Source organism: Hibiscus syriacus, unplaced genomic scaffold (assembly GCF_006381635.1).
Source record: "Hibiscus syriacus cultivar Baekdansim isolate YM2019G1 unplaced genomic scaffold, ASM638163v2 tig00110503_pilon, whole genome shotgun sequence".
Lineage (NCBI taxonomy): Eukaryota > Viridiplantae > Streptophyta > Magnoliopsida > Malvales > Malvaceae > Hibiscus > Hibiscus syriacus.
In genome coordinates, this window is record NW_024062764.1 from 2,256,376 (window position 1) to 2,281,598 (window position 25,223).

The 25,223-nt window shown below is 35.4% G+C and overlaps 1 protein-coding gene and 2 pseudogenes across 1 annotated transcript; 1 reads left to right on the forward strand and 2 right to left on the reverse strand.

The window, feature by feature from the left end:
• Window positions 1–291: 291 nt before the first annotated feature.
• Window positions 292–6,040, reverse strand: LOC120129685 (annotated as a pseudogene).
• Window positions 6,041–9,089: 3,049 nt separating this feature from the next.
• LOC120129569 (60S ribosomal protein L27-3-like) lies at window positions 9,090–9,654 on the forward strand. The gene has a single exon (XM_039147036.1). It carries the CDS (start codon window positions 9,156–9,158, stop codon window positions 9,561–9,563), a length of 408 nt encoding a protein of 135 aa, XP_039002967.1. The 5' UTR covers window positions 9,090–9,155; the 3' UTR covers window positions 9,564–9,654.
• Window positions 9,655–10,652: 998 nt separating this feature from the next.
• On the reverse strand, window positions 10,653–20,682 carry LOC120129686 (annotated as a pseudogene).
• Between the last annotated feature and the right edge of the window lie 4,541 nt (window positions 20,683–25,223).

Here is a 25,223-nt window from a genome sequence, read left to right on the forward strand (position 1 = left end):
TCTAAAGTTGTTTTGGCCTAAAAGCTTACTGAACGTCGTAGATATAAGAATATTACCTTCGACGTTTTGGTTCTCCGGTAGTGCGTGGAGACTCCGATGATGTGGTAAGTATTCTTCTTTCCCTTATTTGCTGTTGAATGATGTGGTTAGCTAGATTTTTCTCTATTTCTTTCTTTCTCTTTTCTATTCGTTTTTTTTTTTATTTTTTGCTTGATGTTTCTCTGGCCGTATTGTTGTGTCCTCTTTCTTTGCAGGATTTCAAGGCTTTTTATAGGCCTCGATGAGCCACTATTATGCTGAACCCTTCCGTGAGTCACCAAATCTACGATGGTGACTCACTTTAGCTTCGATGAATTGTGCGGTCCTCTTTGCATCTTCTGGAGTCTTCAGTACAACGATGGCGTCATGGCAGCGGCAAGTTGGATGGAGCAGTTAGAGTCGACGCCGAAATAGCTCTAGGGTTGGTGAACCCTAGGATTCTTTCTAGATTGGATCTGGACCGTTGGATCTCTCAAGATCTAACAGTTGAGGATGATAACGACTGGAGATATGTGGAAACCCTAGCAAAAAACCCTAAACGGGTTTTGGGTATGATGAGTTTTATTTTTGGGCCTAGATCAATTTTAGGCTTGACTCGGGTTGAAATTGTAAACGGGTTTTTGGGTCCTGATTTGTAAATAGTTATTATAATAAAATTTATTATTTATTAATAATAATTATAATATAAATAATAATATAAAAAGGACGGGACAAAAATGACTGCCGACAACTTCCTTTTGTTTTTTTCTGAATCTTTTGTTACGCGCTCAATTTCTGCACAAGCAATTCTCCTTTGTTCATCCATTATATGAGCTGCAGATGCTGCAGATTCAGCAGCTTCGGCAGTCTCCGAAAGTTTCTCCGTTATTTCTCTTATCGTTGAATCACGTGCCCGAAGATGTCAAACCAAATTATGCAATTCCTCATCCTTGACTCTTAGTGTCTCCTACAAGATTTAGCTACCACACAGAAACCGATTCTAAGTATAAAAAACTACTTTAACTGACCAAGAATTAACCACGATTAGGAGACAAGACTGTGAGTTCGAAAGCTTGCTTAAGAGGCCAAAACAACACATAATATGCATTTGATAGATGTTGACCCCGGACAAGATCATTTTAATTGTTAAACGGCAAAACTGGTGTGACAAAAATTTAGGCATCACCATTATCAGAACATTAATCAAAATCCGGCTCACCACAATAAGCACTTATTATCACACCTTAAAATATAGATAAATGTAACAAGACAGAACCATGATGCAGGATTGTTAGCTAGAGTTACTTTCGCAATAATTGAACTTAAGTAAAAACCATCGATCTTCCCAACACACTGCCAATAAGGGATTTGAATTAACAATTATGAGAAACAGTCATTTAGGACATTGTGTCCTCGCAATAAAATCAAAATATAATAACATATAAAACAATGTATTGATTGGCAAGTTCGACTATAGGAGAACATCAATTTTGGCATAATATGCATAGCAATGATTTCTTTATTGCACTAATATGATCAACAAGTTACAAAATAAATAGCAGCACACATGAATTCAAAAGTTAACAGTTTTTTATCTCAATCAAGCTTGCCGCAATGTTTTCACACTATTTGAAAGCTGTTCAACTAGCATGGGTAAGGAACAACATGAGTTTTTACATGAAGGAATACTCCATAATCTGCCGATGCTATTGATATTATATGATTGATTGGAGGGGAAAATACCGTTAGGCCAAAATATTCTCATAGAGGAAATAATAATTCCTAATACCTGTGAACTTACAGGAGTCTCATGCATGTAAAATGATCCAATAAGTCAATAATGTAAAGGTATCAAAGATGGTGAACCAGATAACTGTATGATCTACCTAACAACCTGAGCCACTCATAATGTAAGCATAACCAGTGTACACGGATTCGATATGGCTGTGAAACATTGTTACATGCCTTGCCATTGTAATTTGTATAAATTTCAGAATTTGGAACATCAAAACTCAGCAAAAAAGTGTAAAAATTGGATTCTGGTACAAGGATGTTTGGTTGGAAAAGGAACAAACCCAGAAATTGGTTTACTTATAAAAGTGCAGTAGAAATCAATAGGTAGCCAAGGGGCAAGGGCTAGTTGTCAGCTTTCCTAAAAGGACTAGAAAGATTAAATTGTTGCCAACCCTTGCCAATAAAACAGTACAACCCAAATACAATAATTGGTGTACTTTTTATAGCATTGAGAACCAGTTTAGATAAAATATAGCCCTTCAAAAACATGAAATATTATCTATCTAACAAAAAACATTAAAAAAATAACCTGAAGGCATGATATTTTCTTTTCTGCAAATTTGTGCTCCTGCATCAGTGGGCATCTGCATTGAGGTTTTACACTCACGCATTTGCAGATTCAAACATTTGGAAACAATAACCATGTTTGCAAACAGAAATCACACAAGGAAGAGCCTAGATCCACATCCAATGACAATGTGAGGATAAGGAACTGAAATAAATCTCCTGTTTATTATTTATTTGTCATTTCCAACACAAATTTCTTGGTCATGTCATTTCATTTCAGAAATATTCCTAGGCAAACAGTCTTATACACACTATATACTAGGTAAGGCAAGTTGATGGAAAGCAAACCTGACAATTTACTAATTTAGCAACAGAAGCTTTTGGATCCTCATCTCAGGAACAAAAAAATAGGTATATATTAAGCTATCGAGTCACTTCAAGAACAGCCAGCAGAACTTAGGGTAGGCATGCATGTAATGTTCTTTCCATCTAGCTAGTCCTAATACCAGAAGCAATCTGCTAAAATTATGTTATGTAAGAATAATCCAGATCACTAAATAATGTAGAGGAAAACATTTCACAAATTAAGTACAAAATGATATCTTTGACTCCAGTAACTATAAGTCATGTTAAAATTTTCAAGCATCTCAGGTTCAACTCCTAAAATTAGGTGAAAGGTTATCTAATCAAGTGTAAATAATATTTTGCACTTCGAATATGCTCCCACAATAAGTTCTATGTGGAAATACGGCTTCAATTGGGTTATAAAACACTAAACGGGTATCTTCAAATAACGCATTGGTATGTTCAAATAACTTAAAAGAACAGCCCCTAATCACAAGAGATAAAAAGGAGGAAATGCTCATAGCATACCTTTAAAATTGTAAGATCATCCATTGGACAATCACTTGTTGCATTTCTCACCAATCCTAAGGCATTTCTCAAAGATATATGCATTGTCGCTTCAATTTCTTTAGAGCATACCTTGGCTGTTGAATTGACAGCAGCAACTACTGTTGCAACTGTACCCAATTTTGAAGAACCATTCCCACTTAAGGAATTGACAGCCTCTTTGTGGGCCTTTAGAACCAACTGTGTAGCACTATTTTTGAAAAGAAGAAATGTAATCAAATGGCAAGACCATATATTTGAAAATGAGTTTTGAAAAGAAGTCTGTAAATTATATGGTGAGTAAACGTTTTTTTTTTTATGACGAGATGGTTTCAGCCATCATCTTCAGACAAGTTGAAAGAATTATATAAATAAATACACAAAGATATGTGTGTGTATATAAGTAAGACTGTAAGAGTAAAAAGGGTCAAATATAATGCTATGAAAGCTAACTTACTGTAAAGTTGATACCCAAGCTCTAGCAGCACCAGGAGTCTCCACGCAAAGAAAGTAATCATTTTTCTGGGGAGTCCCAATATCTAAATGGTATAATTAAGAGGCATTCAAGTTTAGCAACTAGATTTTCCACATACCAGCTTGGTTTTAAAAGGTGATAGGTGCACCGAGGTGCAAAGTGTCCCTGGAGTCTAAGCGCAAGGCGAAGGCGCGTGCCTTTTGTAGACGAGGCGAACATTTATGCTAAAAAGTTTATAAATCGATTCTAGAATATTTTCATACCCACTACCCATTGGTTCACTCCTAAAGAACTTAAGCTCATGTTCTTTCACCATTGTTAGTCCCTTTCTCAAAATCATACTACATATGTGATATGTTTTTGGTGGAAGAGATTGTTGGAGTTTGTTAGGAGAGTTGTTCTGGTTGTTGCAAGCTAGCCTAAGTTGTTAGTTTGTTTGAAACGGTGAAGCCCAGTCAGTCCATGATAGATCAAATTCCTTGTATTGATCTGCTAGGCTATGTTGGGGAATACATAAAAGCTTAATTGGTTTAGAGCCAAAAATCATCTAATGGCCTACATTTTTCTACTTTATATGCTAGTTTTGCTAAACCTAATTGTGTTTGCAGCCACCGTTCATTTAACTCTTCCACATCCAATTGGATTCATGCATTTTTTACTTGAAGAATGTGCTGCTAACTCTACTATTAATTTAATTGCCTTGGTAACAGCAGTAGATGAGATTCATTGTATCATCTCAAAGGTCATTTAATATAAAACGACTCTACCATTAATTACCTTGGTAACAGCTATAGATAATATTCATTGTATCATCTCAAAAGTCATTTTATATACCATTACTTTTTTAGCCTCTGGAATCTTTGAGCTTCTATTTTCATTTATTCTCTAGTCAACAGCTAAAATTTTCAATAGAGGCAAGCAGTGGAAGATCCAAACGATTGAGGAGAAAGTAAACTTTATCTCTTATCCCTAAGGCGAAAGAAGCGCTCTTGGCGCCTATCAGGAAAGCCCCCCAAAGCGCACGTCCTTGGAGGGCTTCCTGTATTGCGCTGCACTTACCTCTTCAAAGGTGTTTTGCTCCGCGCCCTGATTCGAAGGCGCCAAAAGCACGCAAACCAAGCATACCATAATAAAGAAAACCCTAAAAAAAGAAATTAATCTTTCACAAATCATTTGGATACAGAAACAGCAGCCTTCATACTTTGGGAGTCCACTGCAGCAAATATATGTAAAAAAATAAATATAATATTAATAACAAGCTAAAAGGGGACTCAGTGCAACAATCGACCAAATGAGAAATAAGAAAATCATCTTAGGGGTTGTTTGTTTGGCTCTGAATGGAATCATTCAGTGTTGCATGTTGAACCGTTCAACATTCAGCGTGTTTGTTTTTCACCTCTGAATGATTCAGTGCTGACTGATTCAGCAAAACAGTGTTGAATGATTCAGTGCTGACTGATTCAGCAAAACAGTGTTGAATGATTCAGCATCAAAGTACATTCTGAATGATTTAGCATCAAAGTACATTCTGAATGATTCAGAGACATTATCAAACAACATGTCACATTCAGAACTAATTCATACAGATCCTCTGAATCATTCAGCATTTGAATCATTCGGCGCTTAATAATTATGAAGGAAACAAACAGCCCCTTACAGAAAGTTAACAGGGCATATGGCAATGGTGTTGTTCTCATTGAAGGTCACGATTCCCTTAGTACTGGGATCATTCCTCCTAGTCCTAAAACAAGCAAACAACAGAATCTCTAGTGTAATTTCAATCTTCTGAAGAAAACAAACAAAAGGACCTACAAATTAACTTGTATTCCATGTGGGATCTAAATAACCCAACCTTCCATTTCCTCAACTGTTAAACCAATGTACAGCACGTTAACTAAATTACCAAATTGCTTGAAAATTTATCTTAAAAAATAAAATTTTGTGAAAGTATAACTGATAAAAAATAAAATCAAGAATTAGCTGGAATCAGCACAGCAAATGAAAATTGCAAAATTAACGAGAGAGAAAGGGAGGGACTAGAGTATCGTACGGTCTCATATCGCTTGAGAAGAGGACCTTGTAGCAAATTCCTCCCGGGGCCCGAGGCCACCTGATGTTTGATCTTCTCTAAACTGTTCTCCGTCGTATCCCTAACTTCCTCTTCCTTTTTTCCCAAAATAAAAGAGAATCAGAAAGAATCGACTCCAATTACAATTAGTATAAGAGAAAGAAGAAAAGGAATTACGGTAGAAGCGCCATTGGAAGCCATGAGGGATCAAATCCGAGGGAAAGGTTTGATCTTCAGCTGGAGAAATATACCGTTTCTTGGTTTTTTGTTACCATCTTTTAAATTAAGTAGAGCTGTTAACTTGTCCGCTTGGACTAGCGGTAGGGACTAGACCCACAAATTTTGGCTTAAATATATAAAATGTATCTAATGTATGCCCATTTTTCCAATTTAGTATTTAATGTTTTTTTTTTCGTTTGATTCTTAATGTTTCATTCAATTACTTAAAGTGGGTCACGTCGTGACGGACCGTTAGTTTTCTCCGTTAAGTGACACATGTCACAATTTGATAATTTTAAAATTTTATTTAAAATTAAAAAAATAAAATTATATATTTTAAAAAAAAACACACACACAAACACAAATTTTGAAATAACCCTAAAACTTTAAAAACCTTCATTTAAACATTAACCTTTAACCCTGTCATCGAACCACTCATCTCCGACTAGCGGAGGTGTACACCACCGCTTCCACCGAACTCAGCAGTAACCTGAGACCTCAACCTGACCCTCAGATCATCCGAAATCGGTTACCGTCGAGCTTAATCGTAAGGAAACCAATTGGTCGCCCACCTCCAACCTCGACCACCGCTCGTCGGAAGTCATTACAGCCTAGCCTAGTTGAAGCGCCATCCCAGACTGGTTATAGCCCAGTCATCCACTCGCCTCCATTCGCCGTCATTCGTGGTGGACTGGCGTTTGAAAGTACGACGAAAAGCCCCCATCATCGTTGGATTTTTTATATTTCTGGCCTCACCGCCATCGAAGTTAAGCTTGCCGGTCCCGTCCGACCAAAACCCAACCAGTTTGGTAGGCCACCGTTGCCGAGCGGACGAGCTTGGAAGAGGGGAGACTGAACGGTTTAGAGGTTAGGGGTTGAAATGAAGGTTTTTAAAGTTTTGGGTTATTTCAAAATGTTTGTGTTTCTTTTTAAAAATATATATAATTTTAGTTTTTTAATTTTAAATAATTTTTTTAAATTACCAGATTGTGACACGTGTCACTTAACGGAGAAAACTAACGGTCCGTCACGGCTTGACCCATTTTGAGTAACAGAATGAAAGCACCAAACTAGAACAGAAAAAATATTAGACACTAAACTGAAAAAACGAACATATGTTAGACATCTTTTGTATATTTAAGCCTCTACTTTTCCCCCAAGTTTATTTATGTAAGTAGTATTTTTTTATGGTAAACTCCCAAATTTAATCATTCATCTTTCACTTTATTTTTGTTTTGGTTACATAGCTTTTAGAGTACTTGGTTTTGTCACCAAACTTTTTGTTGGGATTTTCGGAAGCTCGAAACGACAGCCGAAACGATTTGCAAAGAGGGGTCGGAACGGTTTTGTGTTTAGGGAGTAAGGAGATTGAAAGATAGAGAATTGCACAGCGATTTATAGTGGTTTGACTTTCTCAAACAAAGTCTACGTCCACTACCTTAGCTCCTCACCAAGGATTTTCCAACAAATTCACTAATTTGTTCTTTCTTTTGAGGATAAAGAGTAACCTTACAAACTCCCTAGTTTTTCCGGGCTAAACTAGAACCTTTCCCTAGCTTTTACACGGGATAAGCTAGAACCTTTCCCCTTTACAAAAGGATAAAATAAGTAAACAAGAAAACCTCTCTAAGGTAGGTGTTTACAAGATTGAGCTCACAAGAACAAAATATATACAAGAGAAAGATGAAATAAGAATGAAAAATTCTTCTCTTGTGTTTGATTGCTTGGATAGTTGTTCTCTTTCTTCTTCAAGTGTCCTTAGCTTGTATTTATAGCTTGGAATGAGTTTGAAGTCATATATAGCCGTTGGGGATGTTTTGGAGTCGTTTGGGAATGATTTTTCTACTCAAAAATGTTGCCCAGAATGGGGGGAATCGGTACCCCTTCATAGGGAATCGATACCCCTTCATAATATTCAAATAGTAAATTACTATTCATAAAAACATTTTTGTGCTCAATTTTAAATTAAAAGAACTTTGAATTATTTTTGTAAATTTTGAATAAATTCAATTAAGTCCAAAAACATTTTGTAAATTCAATTCAAGTCCAAAAACCATTTTGTAAATTCAATTCAAGTCCAAAAATCATTTTGCCTTAAATTGTTATATCGAAACATAGTTTAACACTTTTAAAATTAATTTTTTTTTGATAAACTTATACAAAAGTCGTTGAAACTTTCCTCTCACATATAAATTTTTAAACTTTCTTTGATTCATTGGTATTAGAGTATTTTTCTTTTAGATCTAAATTATAAAAAGATCAAGAACGAGAAAAAAATAATATATTACAATTTAACAATGATCAGACAATCAAGATATATCATGATAAGATTGAAGTTTTAATTTAATTTGTTTTATTCTACGAAAAATTAAACTAAAAAGAAGAAAATATGAGAATTGAGAACGTTTTGCATTAGTTACGTTGTAAGCAATGACTAACAATTCATGAATTACAATGGAGAAGAATGTCAACCATAAAAAAAGGTGGATATTAGGTTAAATTCAAAAATAAATTATTCAGAAGACAACATTTTGGTATTGTCGTTAAAAAACTAATGTTAGGTGATAGAAAAAAATTAAACATTAGATTGTAATTAGAAATTTTGTTATAAATATTATAATATAATTACAAGGTAATATTTGTCGAATTTTAAATATGGATAAATTTATACACTTACAAATAAAAGTTGCTCTAATTCAAATCAAACGGAAACAACATTCATTTTACCGGTAATTGTTATTCTTTTTTTTAATAGTATGTGTTGATTATAATATATTAATTGTTCAGAGCTTTTTTTAACTTATTGACAACGCACACACTACTACTCAAAATCAAAACTTTTAAAGAGGTCAAGATTTTATTTTATCATTAAATTCAATTGATGGATTCAATTTTTTTGATATTATATTTTATCATTAAAGTCACAAAATAATATATATCTAAATACTTAATATTGACAATAAACAATAAACATTTGTAATAATCTCTCACTTAAATAGAATAAACTAACAAAGTCCAATGAAGCATGGTGCTTACAAGGCCCAAGCCCATAAAATCACACAATCAAAAGCAAATGTGCTAGGGTTTCACTAAACTAATACTATATACGCCTCATTTCCAACTATTTCCCCCTTTCTGGAGTTAGCGTTCTGCGCGAGGAGTGAATCAAAAGCCGCCGTCGCCATGGTGAAGTTTCTAAAGCCCAACAAAGCCGTCATCGTCCTTCAGGGCCGATACGCCGGTCGCAAAGCCGTGATCGTACGATCCTTAGACGAAGGCACACGTGACCGCCCCTACGGCCACTGTTTGGTTGCAGGGATAAAAAAGTACCCGAGCAAGGTCATCCGCAAGGACTCCGCCAAGAAAACTGCCAAGAAATTGCGCGTCAAGTGCTTCGTCAAGCTCGTGAATTATCAGCACCTGATGCCCACGCGCTACACCCTCGACGTGGACTTGAAAGACGCGGTCTCCGTCGATGCGCTTCAGACGAAGGATAAGAAAGTGGCTGCGTGCAAGGCCACCAAACAGAGGTTCGAAGAGAGGTTCAAGACTGGAAAAAACAGGTGGTTCTTTACGAAGCTTAGATTTTAAGTGTTTGGATCAATCTCTATATAATATTAAAACATTATGGATTTTGAGATCGGATCTGAATCTTTTTGGATGACATAACGTGATTTGCTCATTTCTGTTCGAACTTCATGTGATTGCACTTCTTTGGCTGCTTTATACTTATCATTTAAATCCCTGATTTTGCTACTTTTGAATCATCATTGAGGTTTCATATTTTGATGGTAAACTGAAGTTGAATAACTGAGATCTGATTGGCTGTTATTTCTGTCGTAACTTTTAAGCATATTATACTGTTTAATTCTTCCATGTTTGATTATCGGCAGTTCTCTTATCATCCACAGTTAATCACAATTACCTGAATCTCATTTGATTACCGTTCATAGTTATAATCACTAATAATCGTAGATATTAAATAATAAAATTAAATAAAGAAGTGAAGAAAAAGAAGAGAAATAGAAAACTATTTGTCCTATTCTTGTTGAGTATTCCATGAACGACCGGTTGATTATTTGGTACGAGAAGGTTTTATTTGATTAAAAAATTAACACAATTTGATTATAAATTATCTGGACTGATAGTAGCAGTTTCATTTAAATTAAATGAAGGACATTTGTTAAATATTATGACTCAAATTTCATTTGATATGGTTCACAATATAACTTATAATAATGTTAAAATATTATTTTTTTGGTACATTTTACATAAATATTTTTTTGGTACATTTTACATAAATATATACGTTTATATTATTTACATTTATATTATATACGTCCAAAATTATTTTTATTAAAAACCCATCAATTCTAAGAACAACATCGTTTCCTTTCACCACTAAGATAAATTGATTCGTGCATATTCACGTTCAAATTTAAATATCAAATAAGCGGTTCTTAAACATACAATGATTTTTTAATACCCATATCCTACTTTAAATCCGAATTCTTATAATGAAAAATTATAACAATGGTGTAAAAGAAATAAAAATTAAAGTAAGCGTTTCTTAAGGCAGCAAATAAGTGAGAAATAAGAAGAATGAACAATTTTATTGAAACCCCAATGATGAAGGCTTACATAATTTTCAGCATTATCACCAACAAAGAAAACTCATCACTATTTCTTGTGCTTTGACTTGGGTTCCCTCACCTTCTCCTCGGTAGCCTTCAATGCTTTCCCATATATGCTGATTAACTGTGCAAACCAATAAGATTCGGTTAATGCAATTTCCTTTATTTAAGTCGACTTTTCCGGTCGTTTATCAGAACCGACCGACTTAATTGCCTAGATAGAAGCAAGAACCTTAAACTTCCCTCATCAACCTCTTGAGGAGATATTATAAATGGTGGAGCCATCATTATGGTGTCACCTGCAACACGTACTACCATGCCATGCTTCTTACACTGTGCCCCAAAATATGCACCAAGTCCTGTACTCAAAATCATCAGTCATTTGTTATCGGAGAGCGTCTCAAAATCTCAAGTCCGACCCCATCCGACTTCACCAAATGGCTTGGAACACACTCAATTGTATCTATATGAGTGAGGGAGATAGAAGAACTTGCCACATTCAGGAGGGAAAGGATCAGTAGGTGACTTGTCTGTAAACTCCGTACTCAGAATCATGCTGGTACCTCGGATCTGCATAACCGAACGATGATTACGACTCGAAGTTCGAAGCATTCTTAGTAAAAGTTTATGTGAAATGCAGAATTTCACCTCTCCAACAATAGGGCTGTCTGAAAATGCTTTTAAACCATCTTGAAACCTTGGGGATATCCTCTTCACCTTCTCAACAAGATTCCTTTCCCTGCAATGATGTTCTTACGGACATGTTTATTTAACTATTCCGAAAGATTCGAAATTATTTCGATATTTTCTGTTTCGATAGAGGATGGAACACACTTGTAGAGCTTGATCGATTCACTTGCGATGGCGCAGGCTACCGGGTGCCCGGTGTACGTGAATCCATGAGAGAAAGTACCTGAAAAAAGAGTCAAATTAGACAATTGCGTACTCTTTGTCACTGATATGAGGATTGTCATAAACATTTTTTTAAAAAAACAATTATGTTTAAAAAAATATTATGACTTTTTATTTGAAAATTGTCGATTTTGAATTAATTTGAAATAAATTGAATGGGAGTCGCCATCGACCTTTGGGTTAGGTAGGTTGAATACCTAAAAACGTATTTTAAATTTTTTTAAGAAAAATCGTTTTTTAAGACAAAAATTGGTATGCATTATCCAAAAATTCATTTTTAAGGATTCGGAAGTCGATTACGCGTGGGGAAGGATATGCACTCCCGCAGCGCCCAAAATTGGTACTTAGTCGCTTACATGTTGTCGTAATGCTGGAAATTGGAATATAAAGTTAAAATATGATCCATTTATTAAAATTTAATTAATTTTCTTCGAATTATTTATTAAGAAAAATTCTTTAATTCGAAAAGAAATATCGAGATTTTCTCATCCTCTGACGGAAAGTCTATCTCTTCTTATTTCTTTCCTAAAAGAATATTTCCTCATTGATTTAAAAAAAAGACAAATCAAAAATAAATTGTACATCAACATTTGCACAAAATAAAATAAGTTGCTATTTAGAGAAACATGCATTGCATTATTTGACTTGAAATAAAAAATGAATTAATTAGCAAAATAAACTCGATTTATTTCAAGTTCACATTTCGTTCGAACGTCGTATCGGATCACACTACTTCGATCAAGCAATGCTTTCCACGTCCATTCTAAGAATTGGTGTTCTTGAAAATATTCGAATAAAACATCGACAAGTAAAGAAAAAATGATGAAAACAAATACAATTTGAAATATATAAAATAAAATATACATATGACTAGAATAAAATAAAAAAATATTACAGATCAACATACAAATAACAAAAATAATTATATTTGGTGATTTAAGGGACCAAAATGGTACCAACAGAAACTTGAGGGGGCAATAATTATAAACAAACAAAAACCACAATCGAACATACTAAGTAATAAAGGCACTAAGAATGAAAATAATCCATAAATAATATTGAGGATAAAAATAAATTAAACTAGAAACATGAAAGGGCAAAATAACAATTCTACCTAAAAGCATTTTCATCAAAACAATGACAAAAACAAAAGATGCATAAAACACAGGGTCAAATTCAAAAATAAGCAAATGTAGTATAATATATGTACTGATGACTTAAATATAAACATAGAAAGATAAATTCTCAAAACGATATAACACAAATTCTCATTTAGTGGCCAACGAGTGAGATTACAAAGAAATAGGGACCAAATATGATATTATCCCCTAAAAATTAAAAATACGATGAAGGAGTGTGAAACTACACCGTTTTGCCTTGAGTATTTAAGCCCAAAATCAAGGTTTTTTCTCTCATCCCCTCATTTTGTTTGGTTTTATCAGTAGATGGAAGAGAAGAATTCTCAAATTCTCTCAACTCCCTCATCAGGGAAAAGAGGGATCGTCGTTCGCGATGGCGTTTGTCGGTCGCTCACGACGGTCGGAGGGAACAAAAAATCTCCCCAAACACTCGTTTCAAACCCTCCAACTAGAATCCTAACTCTTTTTAGTCTAAAACCAACACTAGAAACCTAAATCTAGGTTTTACCTTTCGAACACTTAGTTCAGTGACCCCTTTTTCTTGCTTTCGATGAACTTCGTATCTGGTAAGTCTTATACTCTCTTCGTTATATTTTTTGGATGCTTTTTCTCTTTTTTTCTTGTTCGATTGTCCTTTTTTTGTCTTCTCTCTATTTTTTTGGTTTCAACCCCCACTAAAAAATGGTCTCCTTCTTTTCTTTTATGGTGATGCATGTTGGATTTGTTGATGGTTTGTGTTGCTTCCGAGAAAATAGGGTAGATTACCCTATTTTTGGCTTATGACAGGGCCAGATTTGCCTTGGGATTTTTCTGCTAGCAAGTTGATATTTTTTATTTTTTCTGATTTTTCTACCATTTTTTCACTATTGATGTTGATATCTTATCACTGTAGATTGAAACGACTGCGTCAGAGGTGGTTGACGTAAGAAATAACAATAAACAGTGGTGGTGGTAACATCTCTCTAGGATTAGGGTTTTAAAAACCCTAAATATTATTAATCTATATCATTGGATGGGTCCAGATCGTGCAACTAAGGGGGCTGCGGTGCATGGCTTGAGATAGAACCCTAATTGGGTTCTAGGTCAACTATTTGGGCCTTCGTTTTGGGCTTGAACCAGGTTGATTTTGTGTAACCGGGTATGGGTTGGGTGTTTTCATGGGTCATTGTAATGGGGCCAGTTTCTGGTGGGCTGGAGTTGTATTTATTGTGGGCTACGGGTCTTGTATTTTGGGCTCTATTTGGGTATGCAAAAATGTAAAGTATATTGTTAAAATAATAATAATAATAATAATAATAATAATAATAATAATAATAATAATTGTTAATAATAAATAGGAACATGGAAAAAAACGGGTGTCTACAAGGATGTGAGTGTTGGATACGGGTTCATGCCCGGTAACAACTTACCAAGCTTGTTGATATGAGAATAAACGACTTTCGCAACTTAAGGGCTCACCATGATTGCTCCAATGACCACTTACCAGTAGAGTTGGAGCATAAGGCTATGTGGGATTTGAAGAAATTGAACTTTCATCTTAATGTTGCGGAGGGGGGGGGGGAAAGATGTTGGATCTTAATGAATTAGAAGCACTCTGAAATGATGCTTACGAGAGTTCCTAAATCTAAAAAGATAATAGCAAGAAATGGTATGACAAACATATCTTACACGACAATTCATTGCTAGACAACAAGTCTTTCTATTTATCTCTCTCTTGATGCTATTTCCTGGGAATCTATAATCTCAGTGGTCAGGGCCATTTGAAGTGCTTGAAGTTTTTCCCATGAAGTTGTGATACTGAAGAACATGGTGGATGGAAGAACATTAAGTTAATGTGCAACATTTGAAGCATTATTGCCAACAACCAAGCCTTCACATTGATTCTATCACACTAAGCAAACCTCATTCTCTTTAGTCTTTAATTACTTTGAATAAGTCAAATTTTGACATTAATAATTTTGATGCATATTTGACTTTCTTTTCTGTACGAAAGCTTGTTGTAGCTTTGTTTGTTTTTCTCCAATTATGCATTCTACCATTGTTGTACAATAATCATTGGTATTCTTTATACCAAATGCTACTTGGGATGCTACAATAATAATCTCCGAAAGATGACTCTGTAAGGGTAAAAGTAACTATGAGATGTACCCTACTTTATCCTATCAAGTTCTAACTGCTCAGTTAAACCAATCATCACCATTCATCTTAATCCTTATCTCTTTACCATTTATTTTGAATTTTTAAAAATCATCTCTTTTATACTGACTAACACGCAACCCTTCCTATTCACATTTATTTTACCTCGTTTTGTTTTTACGTTCACACAGCTACTTCACTTCCGAAGACACCATTTTTATTTTTCTTGAGATCTTTCCTTTTTCCAAACCCTTTGCTATGACCCCTAAAAAGAAAAGTTATGAGAAAACCTTCGGTTGAACACCTACTTTGCCACCGACAACATCATCTGTGCCACCAGAAATTGCCTCGAGTAATGACGATATTCATTTTATGGAGATAGAGCAACAATGTCGATATATCGAGGAGTTTTCGGGCTGCAATTTATGTCTAGAGCAAGGTTTCGATTTTTCCAAAGAGGAAGATCCACAAGCATTAAACTATGTTTCTAGTATAATTGCCAAGAGGAAATGGGAAATATTATGTTCCCCAAAGTGAACCAACAAATGGTATGGGAGTTCTACAGCAGTCTCACTAATCAAAAGAAACCCATGATGTTTGTGAGAGAGAAAATGGTTCAATAGTGCACAAAACCCATTAATGCAATGTTGGGTATTGAGGATTGACCTTGTAAACACACCGAGTTTGTAGAGAATCTTACTGAAGATGCTATAGAGCAAATTGGTGTGGACGTATGCTTTCCTGGATGCTCTTGGAAAATTTCAACCACTGGAGTACGCACAATAAGGCGTTTGGGCCTTCATCGTGATGCACGGGTATGGTTTATCTTCTTGCGCACTCAACTAATGCCTACAATACATTTTTTCCTCGATTACTAAATATAGAACTCTACTTTTACATTCGATTTTTTTGAAGAATGACTAATATGGGAAAAATAATCTCTGTTGAAATGTTTTCATGTGCTTAAAAGACAATGGGATATCTCTATTCCTCTTCTTTAATCACTTCATTGTGCTACAAAGCACAAGTGATATCTTTGTCTTTTGATAAGGTTATTAAGAACTGCAACCCCATTACACCCTCCTTTCTTAAAATAATGTTGCTAAAAGAAGGTCTTAATCCTAATACAGTCCCTTTAGAGCCAGATGCCGCTGAGAAAGATCCACCCCAACTTGGCTAGGCTACACTAGAGTTACAAAATACTCTGGCATCTGTAATAGCAAATCAAGACACATCATGGCATCGCTGAGTCATAGCCTTTAAAATCAGTCCCAAATGCACAATACTCAACAACACTTTTGGGAGTACACTTAGAAACGAGACATAACAATATAGATGATGTTTTCCAAAATGTTTAAGGGTGTAGAAGGAATGTTATCTGTCTTCCCAACTTAGGTATTGGTAAATCTTATACAGCCAGTTGTGCCTGATGCTAAAAATAGTTCAACCAACACTGAAAGTGCTAAAGCTACACAGCAGAGAGAAGAGGAGAAGACATTGGCTACTGACACAAAAATGGTCGAAGCAGAAAAAAACATTGAAGATGAAGAAAAAGAATGAGAGAGCGAAATAGAAGTTGATTCGATGGGTTCAATAGAAGTTCTTGGTGTTGGCTCCGAGGACATTGATTTCCTCAAGGTAAGGAGATCACTAGCCAGTAAGAGAAAGATACGACTAAGGAAGAAGATGCCACCCAAGCTAAGAAGGTTGCATAGCAACTATTGGACATGAATAATGATAAAGCCGCCCAAGATGCTACAGCCGAGAAAGAACGAGAGTTGGATACCACCTAGATCATTAGCAACTGTTGAAGAATCAGGCAAAGTAAACGAAAGAACACAAGAATTTTAACGAGGTTCGGCAATGTACTTAGGTCCTCGGTGCCTAGGCGGCGCTAGAAATTTTATTCAATATCTCATAAGTTTAGGTTACATCTATATTTATAATAGAAAACCCTGTCCCCTTTACCGGTATATTTATGAGCCATACCTTACAGATCTCCACCTTGGCGAATATCCTGCCCCTTAGGAAACATTTAATGTGGGTTGGGTTACCTTACTTCTTTAACAACTCGAAACATTCAACAAGTCCAAGAAATGCTTGAACTTGTCTGTTGTAACTGACTTGGTGAACATATCAGCGGCATTCTCATCAGTATGTACCTTCTAAAACAAAACTTCTACAGATGCAACCAACTATATGATCTTGTGAAAACGTACATCAATATGCTTAGTTCTAGCATGATATACATTATTCTTAGCCAAGTGAATAGTACTTTGATTGTCGCAAAGCAACTGAACTCCACCTTGTAGAACACCCAACTCCTTCACTAAACCAGTTAGCCATAAAGCTTCTTTTACAACTTCAGCCGTTGCCATGTATTCAACTTCGATTGTAGATAGTGCCACAACATATTGAACAGTAGACTTCCAACAAATAGGTCCTCCACCAAGAGTAAAAACATACCATGTCGTAGATATTTTATTATCCAAGTCACCTGCATAGTCTGAATCCACATATCCTACAACCAAAGGATTATCTCGTTGACTACAAAAAATAATACCATGTCCCACAGTACCCTTTAAGTATCGAAATATCCACTTGACTCATTCCCAATGTTGCTTACCAGGTTTAGACATGTACTTACAAACTTGACTAACAACATGAGCTAAATCAAGACGAGTACATACCATTGGATACATCAAGCAGCCAATAACATTAGAATACAGAACCTTTGTCATATCTTCATCTTCCTTATCTGTCTTAGGACACTGTTCTGATGAGAGCTTAAAGTGGTTCACCAATAGAGTGCTAACTGGTTTTGCGCTGCTCATCGCAAACCTTTCTAGCATTTTCTCAACATAACCCCGTTGAGATAGCCACAGTTTCCTTGAGTCTCTGTCCCTGCAAATTTCCATTCCAAGCAGCACCTAAATCTTTCATATTAAATTCCTAACTCAATAAGGTTTTCAAACCGATAACATCATCCATGTTCTTCACAGCAATCAATATATCATCAACATACAATAACAGAAAAATAAAAGAACCATCATCAAGGCTCTTAACATAGACACAATAATCATACTCACATCGGTTGTAGCCAATCGTGAACATATAGGAGTCAAACCGTTTATACCACTGTCTCGGAGACTGTTTCAACCTGTACAAAGATTTCTTCAATATGTAAACTAAATGCTCGTTTCTAGGTTGAGAAACCTTTTGGCTGTCGCATGTAGATCTGCTTCTCTAAATCACTATGAAAAAAAGCAGTTTTAACATCCATCTGCTCTAAATGCAAATCCCAACTAGCCACCAATGCAAGTACTGCTCGGATTAAAGTGTGCCTGACCACATGAGAAAAAATTTCATCATAATCAACTCCTTTCTGCTGTGAAAAACCCTTTGCACCAAGCGAGCCTTGAACTTCTCACCCTCTTTTTCTGTTACTGTTGGTTTCTTCTTATACACCCATTTGCAACCAATCGACTTCTTACCCTCAGGAAGGATAACTAACTCCCATGTACAATTGTGATTCAAAGACTCCATCTCCTCAACCATGGCAGCCATCCACTTGTTGTTTTCCTGACTAGTAACAACATCATGAAAAGTAACCGGATCATCACTACTAACAATAAGTGCAAAAGAGACCAAGTCTTCAAAACCCAATCTGTTCGGAGGCTTTATATTCGTCTGTCTCACCCTGTCTCTGGCGAGATTATAATCCTTCAAATCATTCATAGCGGAACCACCAGAAGTCGATTGAGAAGTTTCAATTTTCTTAACTAGAAACTGCTCGAAATCCACCACTGTCGTGCCTGTCTTCTGCTGCAACATGGACTGTTTATCAAAAACATCATCTCTACTAATAACAATTTTCTTCGCAATTGGATCCAAGAACTTGAATCCTTTGACACCTTTCTTGTAACCCAGAAAAATGCGTTCCTTCGATTTTACATCAAGTTTGGATCTCTCATCAGCAGGTACATGCACATAAGCAGGACAACCAAAAATCCGTAAGTGATCAAAACTAACTTCATGACCAGTCCATACATCTTCTGCAACTTTCCCATCCAATGATGCTCTTGGCGATCTATTGATAAGATAACACGCCATGTTAACAGCCTCAGCCCAGACGTGTTTGGGAAGCCCCGCATTCAACCGTAAACATCCGGCTCTTTCATTCAATGACCTATTTATCCATTCCATAACACCATTTTGTTGTGGTGTCTTGCACACTGTAAAATGCCTCTTAATCCTGTTCTCCTTACAGAAGTTTAGAAATTGTGTATATGTGTACTCCGTACCATTGTCAGACCGCAAACACTTGATTTTTTGTCCTGTTTGGTTTTCTACCTCAGCTTTCCAGAACTTGAACTTCTCAAAAACGTCGGACTTCTGTTTCAAAAAAAACACCCAAACTTTCCGTGAAAATCGTCAATAAAAGTAACATAATACCTAGACCCACCCAAAGATGAAGTCGTGGAAGACCCCCATACATCAGAATGCACATAATCAAGAATTCCTTCAGTTGTGTGCTTCGCAGTCTTGAAACAAACTTTAATTTGTTTACCAAGAACACAATACTTGCAAAAATCGAGCTTACAGCTTTTAACACCATGCAACAGATTTCTTTTATGTAATTCAGCCATACCACGTTCACTAAGATGAGCAAGACGCATATGGCACAGTTTGGTTGTATCATCACATGACTCAACAGAATAAACTCCACCTACAACGGTACTCCCTAACAATCTGTAAATATTCACCGCAGTCATCTTTCCTTTTATCACAGTCAAAGCTCCTTTAACAATCCGAATGGTTTTCCTATCCTCATCAGCCTTATGAATAAAAACATTCTTGTGTAAAGTGCCCAAAGAAATCAAATTCTTCTTCAAATCTGGATATGCCGAACACCACTCAACGTCCGAACAGAGCCATCATACATCTTAATTCTGACCTCACTAATACCAACAATAATGCAACATCGATCATCACCCAAATAAACAGAACCAAAATTAACCAACCTGTATGTCGAAAAAATTCCCTATTTGGCGTGATGTGATAAGAACATCCAGAATCATCCAAACATCCGTCAATTAAGTCGTTGAAATAGAGAGCATATCACCCTCACTGCAATCAGAATTGTCATCCTCGACCAGATTCACAGACTTGGATGAATCATCATGTTTCTCATCAGTATTCTTTTTCAACTTCGGACAGTCTCGCTTCATATGTCCCGCCTCCTTGCACTTGTAACAGTGAATTATCTTCTTATCCCTAGATTTGGATCTGGAATTTTGCTTGTCAGACACTGTCTTCTTTGGCTTCCGTCCATGGTCTCGATTACCCTTGACATATAAGCTATCGGCTTGAGAGCTTTCCCCAGCATTCTGCTTCTGCTGGTTATGAGCCAACAAGGCTGCAGTAATCTCCTCAACGTTGATAATCTTTTTCCCATATGTAAGAGTAGTCACCATGTGTTCGTAAGAGGAAGGCAACGAACACAATAGAATCATCGTTCTGTCTTCATCCTCATTTTTCACATCAAGCCGAGCTAAATCAGAAACGATTTGATTGAAGACATTCACATGTTGCACTAAATCATGATCGTCTTGCATCTTTAGCCCATGCAGTCACTACTTTAGATACAATTTTGTCATTAAGGATTTGGGCATAAATTGACTTTCCAACTTCTTCCAAATTTCATCTGGAGAAGACAGATGCATGACGTGATACATGACCTCATCTGCCAAACATAATCGTATGGTTCCTGCCTCTCACTGTTGTAATTCTTCCCAATCTTCCTCCTCCATCAACGCCGACTTTGTAGGTTGCAAAGCCTTCAAGATCCCCTATTGCGCCAACAAATCCTTCACCCTCGTTTGCCATAATCCGAAGTTACCCTGACCATCGAATTTCGTAACTTCAAATTTTGCTCCTGACATCTGATACCAATTGTTGAAGAATCGGGCAAAGTAAACAAAAGAACACAAGAATTTTAACGAGATTCAAGAATGTGCTTACGTCCTCAGTGCCTAGGCGGCGCTATAAATTTTATTCAATATCTAATAGGTTTATGTTACATCTCTATTTATAATAGAAAACGATGTGCTCTTTACCGATATATTTATAAGCCATACCTTACAACAATATCATTAAGGATGTTGACCAAATCACTGCTGTGAGTCCGCCCAAGGACACTTCTATTATACCGGCTACTGGCGCTAAGGGATAAAAATAAGAAACAACGGTGCAAACATCTGCACCCACAACAAAAACCAAAGTGGATTTTGTTGCATCTAGCACTCCATTCTCTGATGTTGTTATAGAGAAAACCACGTCAACATCGACCTGTCAAAAAAAGAAGAGTTTGATGAAGGCAAATGTAACAGCAAAGAGGATTTTCCCCAGCATAAGAAGCCTAAAGAAAAGCCCACATAAGCCCACATCTTCTCTTGAATTAGTTTATTTTTATTTGAATTTTATTTTGGTATTCTTTGCATGTATTAGGGACAATACAACCCTTAGGTTTAGGTAGTGTTATTCGTAGAAACTATTTAGTTAGTGCATTTAGAAAATTAAGATACAAAAACATTTTGTGTTCGTTTAGAACTTTCATATGTAATGTCTCAGGATTAGTGTTATGAGAATCAATGAAGTTTTTATTAGATTTTTTTATGATGTCCAATGATGAAGAACTCAATTTATGAAATGTTATGGGGATTCTACAGAGACTTATTGAAATTAGGGTCCTTAGATTTTTTTGTTAACACTTTAGGTGTATGTTCTAAATACTTAGTTAATTTAGAAATTGTTTAACCATAAATATCTTATCTTTATTAGATGCTATAGCAAATTCTTTTAAAAAAATGAATAAGTTGGAGAAGTTACTAATAGCTCTGACAATTTTAGGAAATAAGTTGGAAAATTTGATACTAGCTCCAACATAGTCTTAGGAAATAAGATGGAAGTTTCCAATATTGGAATAGAAGGATTATTGTAGCATCAAACATTATTAATAGTGTAGGAACAAATTTTTCTAACTTTGCTAAGTATTGATCGGATACACCTAAATAACACACACTACACTATTTGGATTATGATTTTGATAAGTTAAAAGTTCATTCCCTAATTCGAGATTATATACACTTTTTATGAAATTTTCCAACAATGTATGCGGGTATAAAAGGGAAGTTTAAATTCGGAGTTGGTTTTATGATATTAATCTATGGCATTACTGTTAGTCTTAGTTACATGCATGTTGTTTCTTGAGGATAAGCAAGCACTTAGATTTTGGGCATGATAACTTTCTAAAAGTGTTATTATTTGAGTTATTTATGCCTAGGTTTAACTTGTACTTTAGTACTCTTAGAAGCATTTTAGGATCAGATTTAGTATATGTTTACCTATTTTGCATCATGAGACCCAAGTGGGAATTTAGGGTTGATTTACATTTTATTACTGAAAATTGTTGCACTAATGATGTAATATTGGTTGAAGCCGCATGGAATGTGGGATGATAGTACAACAATGGGTGAGTCATCAGATGGTTGCAAGAACTTTCTAGATGGGACAATTGTCAAAAGTCTAAATTTACAAGCAACGTGGAAAAATCTAATTTGATGAATGATGCATCCTTTAGCCTATAAATTGGAGGGATGGTTGAGCCAAGAAGTCATCTATTCCACCACTTATAAAGATATTTTCTCCATGTTTATTCTTTCTAAAGCCATGGTAGCGTAATTCCCTTATTAGGGAAGTGTTGTAGCATTTGGGAAGCTTCGTCAAGCAGCATCAGCAGTAACCAAGATCACTGTTCTAAGCTTGTTGTTTACCTAAGATAGGAGAATAACAAGTAGTTTGGGATGTTAAAAACTTTATAGATGATATTTGTTTTAAGTTGTTTATTTTTTACTTATGTTTTGCTTCTATGATGATGTGATGTTTCTCTTTAAGATTACTATTAGAAATATTAGTAATTTCAATGCATGAATTATTAATGATATCTTATAAGTAAGTATTATTGATAATTCTTGTACTTACGTCAGCATTACATGTTGCCTTTGATTTAACTTTGTTAATAGTTTGGTTACTTTAATTAGTGAAGATTGATTAATGGTAATCAAATGTTTTTAATCATTGCTAAACACATGAAAGTAGAAATCATTGCATGATCATATAAATAATTGTTTCTTATCATTTCAACCCATTCGATAAGTGACTTAATGCTTCCATTGATGTTGCAGCATTACCTAGTCTTTTATATTATGTATTCTTCAAAATTCTATTTGTTTGTTTAAAAACATAAACAATCCCTTTTTCTCACTTAGACTCTATTGTAACTAGTTTGCTCCCTGTGGAATTCGATACTTGAAACTTACTAAGTTTTCACTTTATTACTTGGTTTACGACACATATACTTGCGTTGAATGATGTATCTATTTCATAGCACCAGTTATGAATTGAAATAATACAAAGGTCCATGATGGTACATTCTATCTAATAGAATCAAAACATATTCTGAATATTGGTCGATTTGGAATGTGATTACGCGATAGGTTCTTCGTCGATCTCTCTCTACAAATCTGTACATGGAAACAAATTTTGACCGCTGAGCTTACAAGCTCTGTCATACCAATAACTATGCTATACTACATGCATTGATTACATGAAAATGCTAGCAAATGAAATCATGGCATACAAAATAAATCAATAACATGCAAAGGCAGGTCTAGTGGTGTTGTCAGAGGAATTTTCTACATCTCAGGACGACACCCTAGCCTACCTAGGATACTCGAAGGTATCGGGGTGAGGTCCAAAATTTTCTGCATCGGAAACGTACATCCTTAGCCTATTTATAAGCTCTCAAATATAAGGGTGTGATCCGAGATTTTCTGCATCGAAATATACACCTGGTCAATTTACTCCGTTGAGTCTTAGGGCATCTGTGCTCAGTTGGAAATTGAAGTTCCTAGCGCACTAGCATAGTTATATCTGGATATTCTATCATGAAGGACGATCATCATAGTGTTAAATTAACTTGGGTGTCCTGGTTGTTTCCCGAGCGTTATACTAATTCTAGTTTTATGTCATCCTAATTTACTTCATTTCTAGTTGTGCTTGTACTTATGCTATTCTCACTTGTAGTTGTATTTATAAAAGTTTTTATGATCTTTGATTCCTTAACCTAGATACTTGAATCGATATGAGTTTCTTACCCAATCAAGGACGAAGATACCAATACTAACCCCTAAGTATCGATACCCACCCTTGGTATTGATACCCATCCTTGGTATCGATACTGAAAATGGCTATTGTATTTTAGGAGAACTAGGTAATATCGATACTCTTAGTTAGAGTATTGATACTCCTATACTAGGGTATCAATACTACCCTGAGTATCGATACCAAATTTTGCTTTGATGTTATGAAAAATTACTCAGTATCGATATTCTTACTTGGAGTATCGATAATCTACCTTTAGTATCAATACTCCCGTGACTACTGATACCAAAATTGGTTATTAGAATCTAAATTCTAAAATGGGTATCGATACTCCACCTTCAGTATCCATACTGTTGGAATAATATCAATACTCATTGAACTGATATCGATATTTTTTGCCTTAGAATACCTTGCTTTAGGCCACCCGAAGAATAGTATCAGTATTGTTCATACAATACCTATATCCAAACCCAAAAATAACATGTTTTAAGCACAAAAATGTGCCTTAAAAATACCCATTTTTCCTCATAGGGCTATTAAGTGTTGTTTAAGTATTATGTGAGTTATTAGGGGTTAAAAGAAGTTATTTTTCATGTTAAATAACATCATAATCGAAATCTACCATGTTCAAACATGTTTCATGAACTCAACTAACCAATCATGCACACCTAATGGACTAAAAGTGGTATAGATAAGTTAGAAATGTGTTACATTGGTAATATGTGATAACTCTCCAAAAGATATATATTTAATAACCTTTTTACTTAGGTTAAGTTGGCACTCTAGCATTTTTACGATCATATTTAGATTTATTTTAACATATTTTACATCATTTGCATATTGGGAATGAATTGATGGTACTTAGGTTGTTGTGACATTATTGATGTTGTAGCCGATGCTAGATTGGATTGTCGAGATGATTCTACAGCAACTACTGAGTCACCAAGCGGTTGGAGAAAACTTAGGAAGTCATAAGGCTGCGGGATAAGGGCTGGAATTTTAATTTTAAAAATGAATTATCATAAAAAAGGGATTTTTCTATTGGTGTAAAGTTTGAATTTAATGGGCTATAAATATAATATTTTATGAACACTTTCCCATCATGGAAAACCCTAGCCACATTTTATTTTTCCATCTCTATGGTAGTCTAAGCAATTCTCCAGGGAGTGTAGCAACAGTCGGGGAGCACTGTTGTGTAGCAGTGA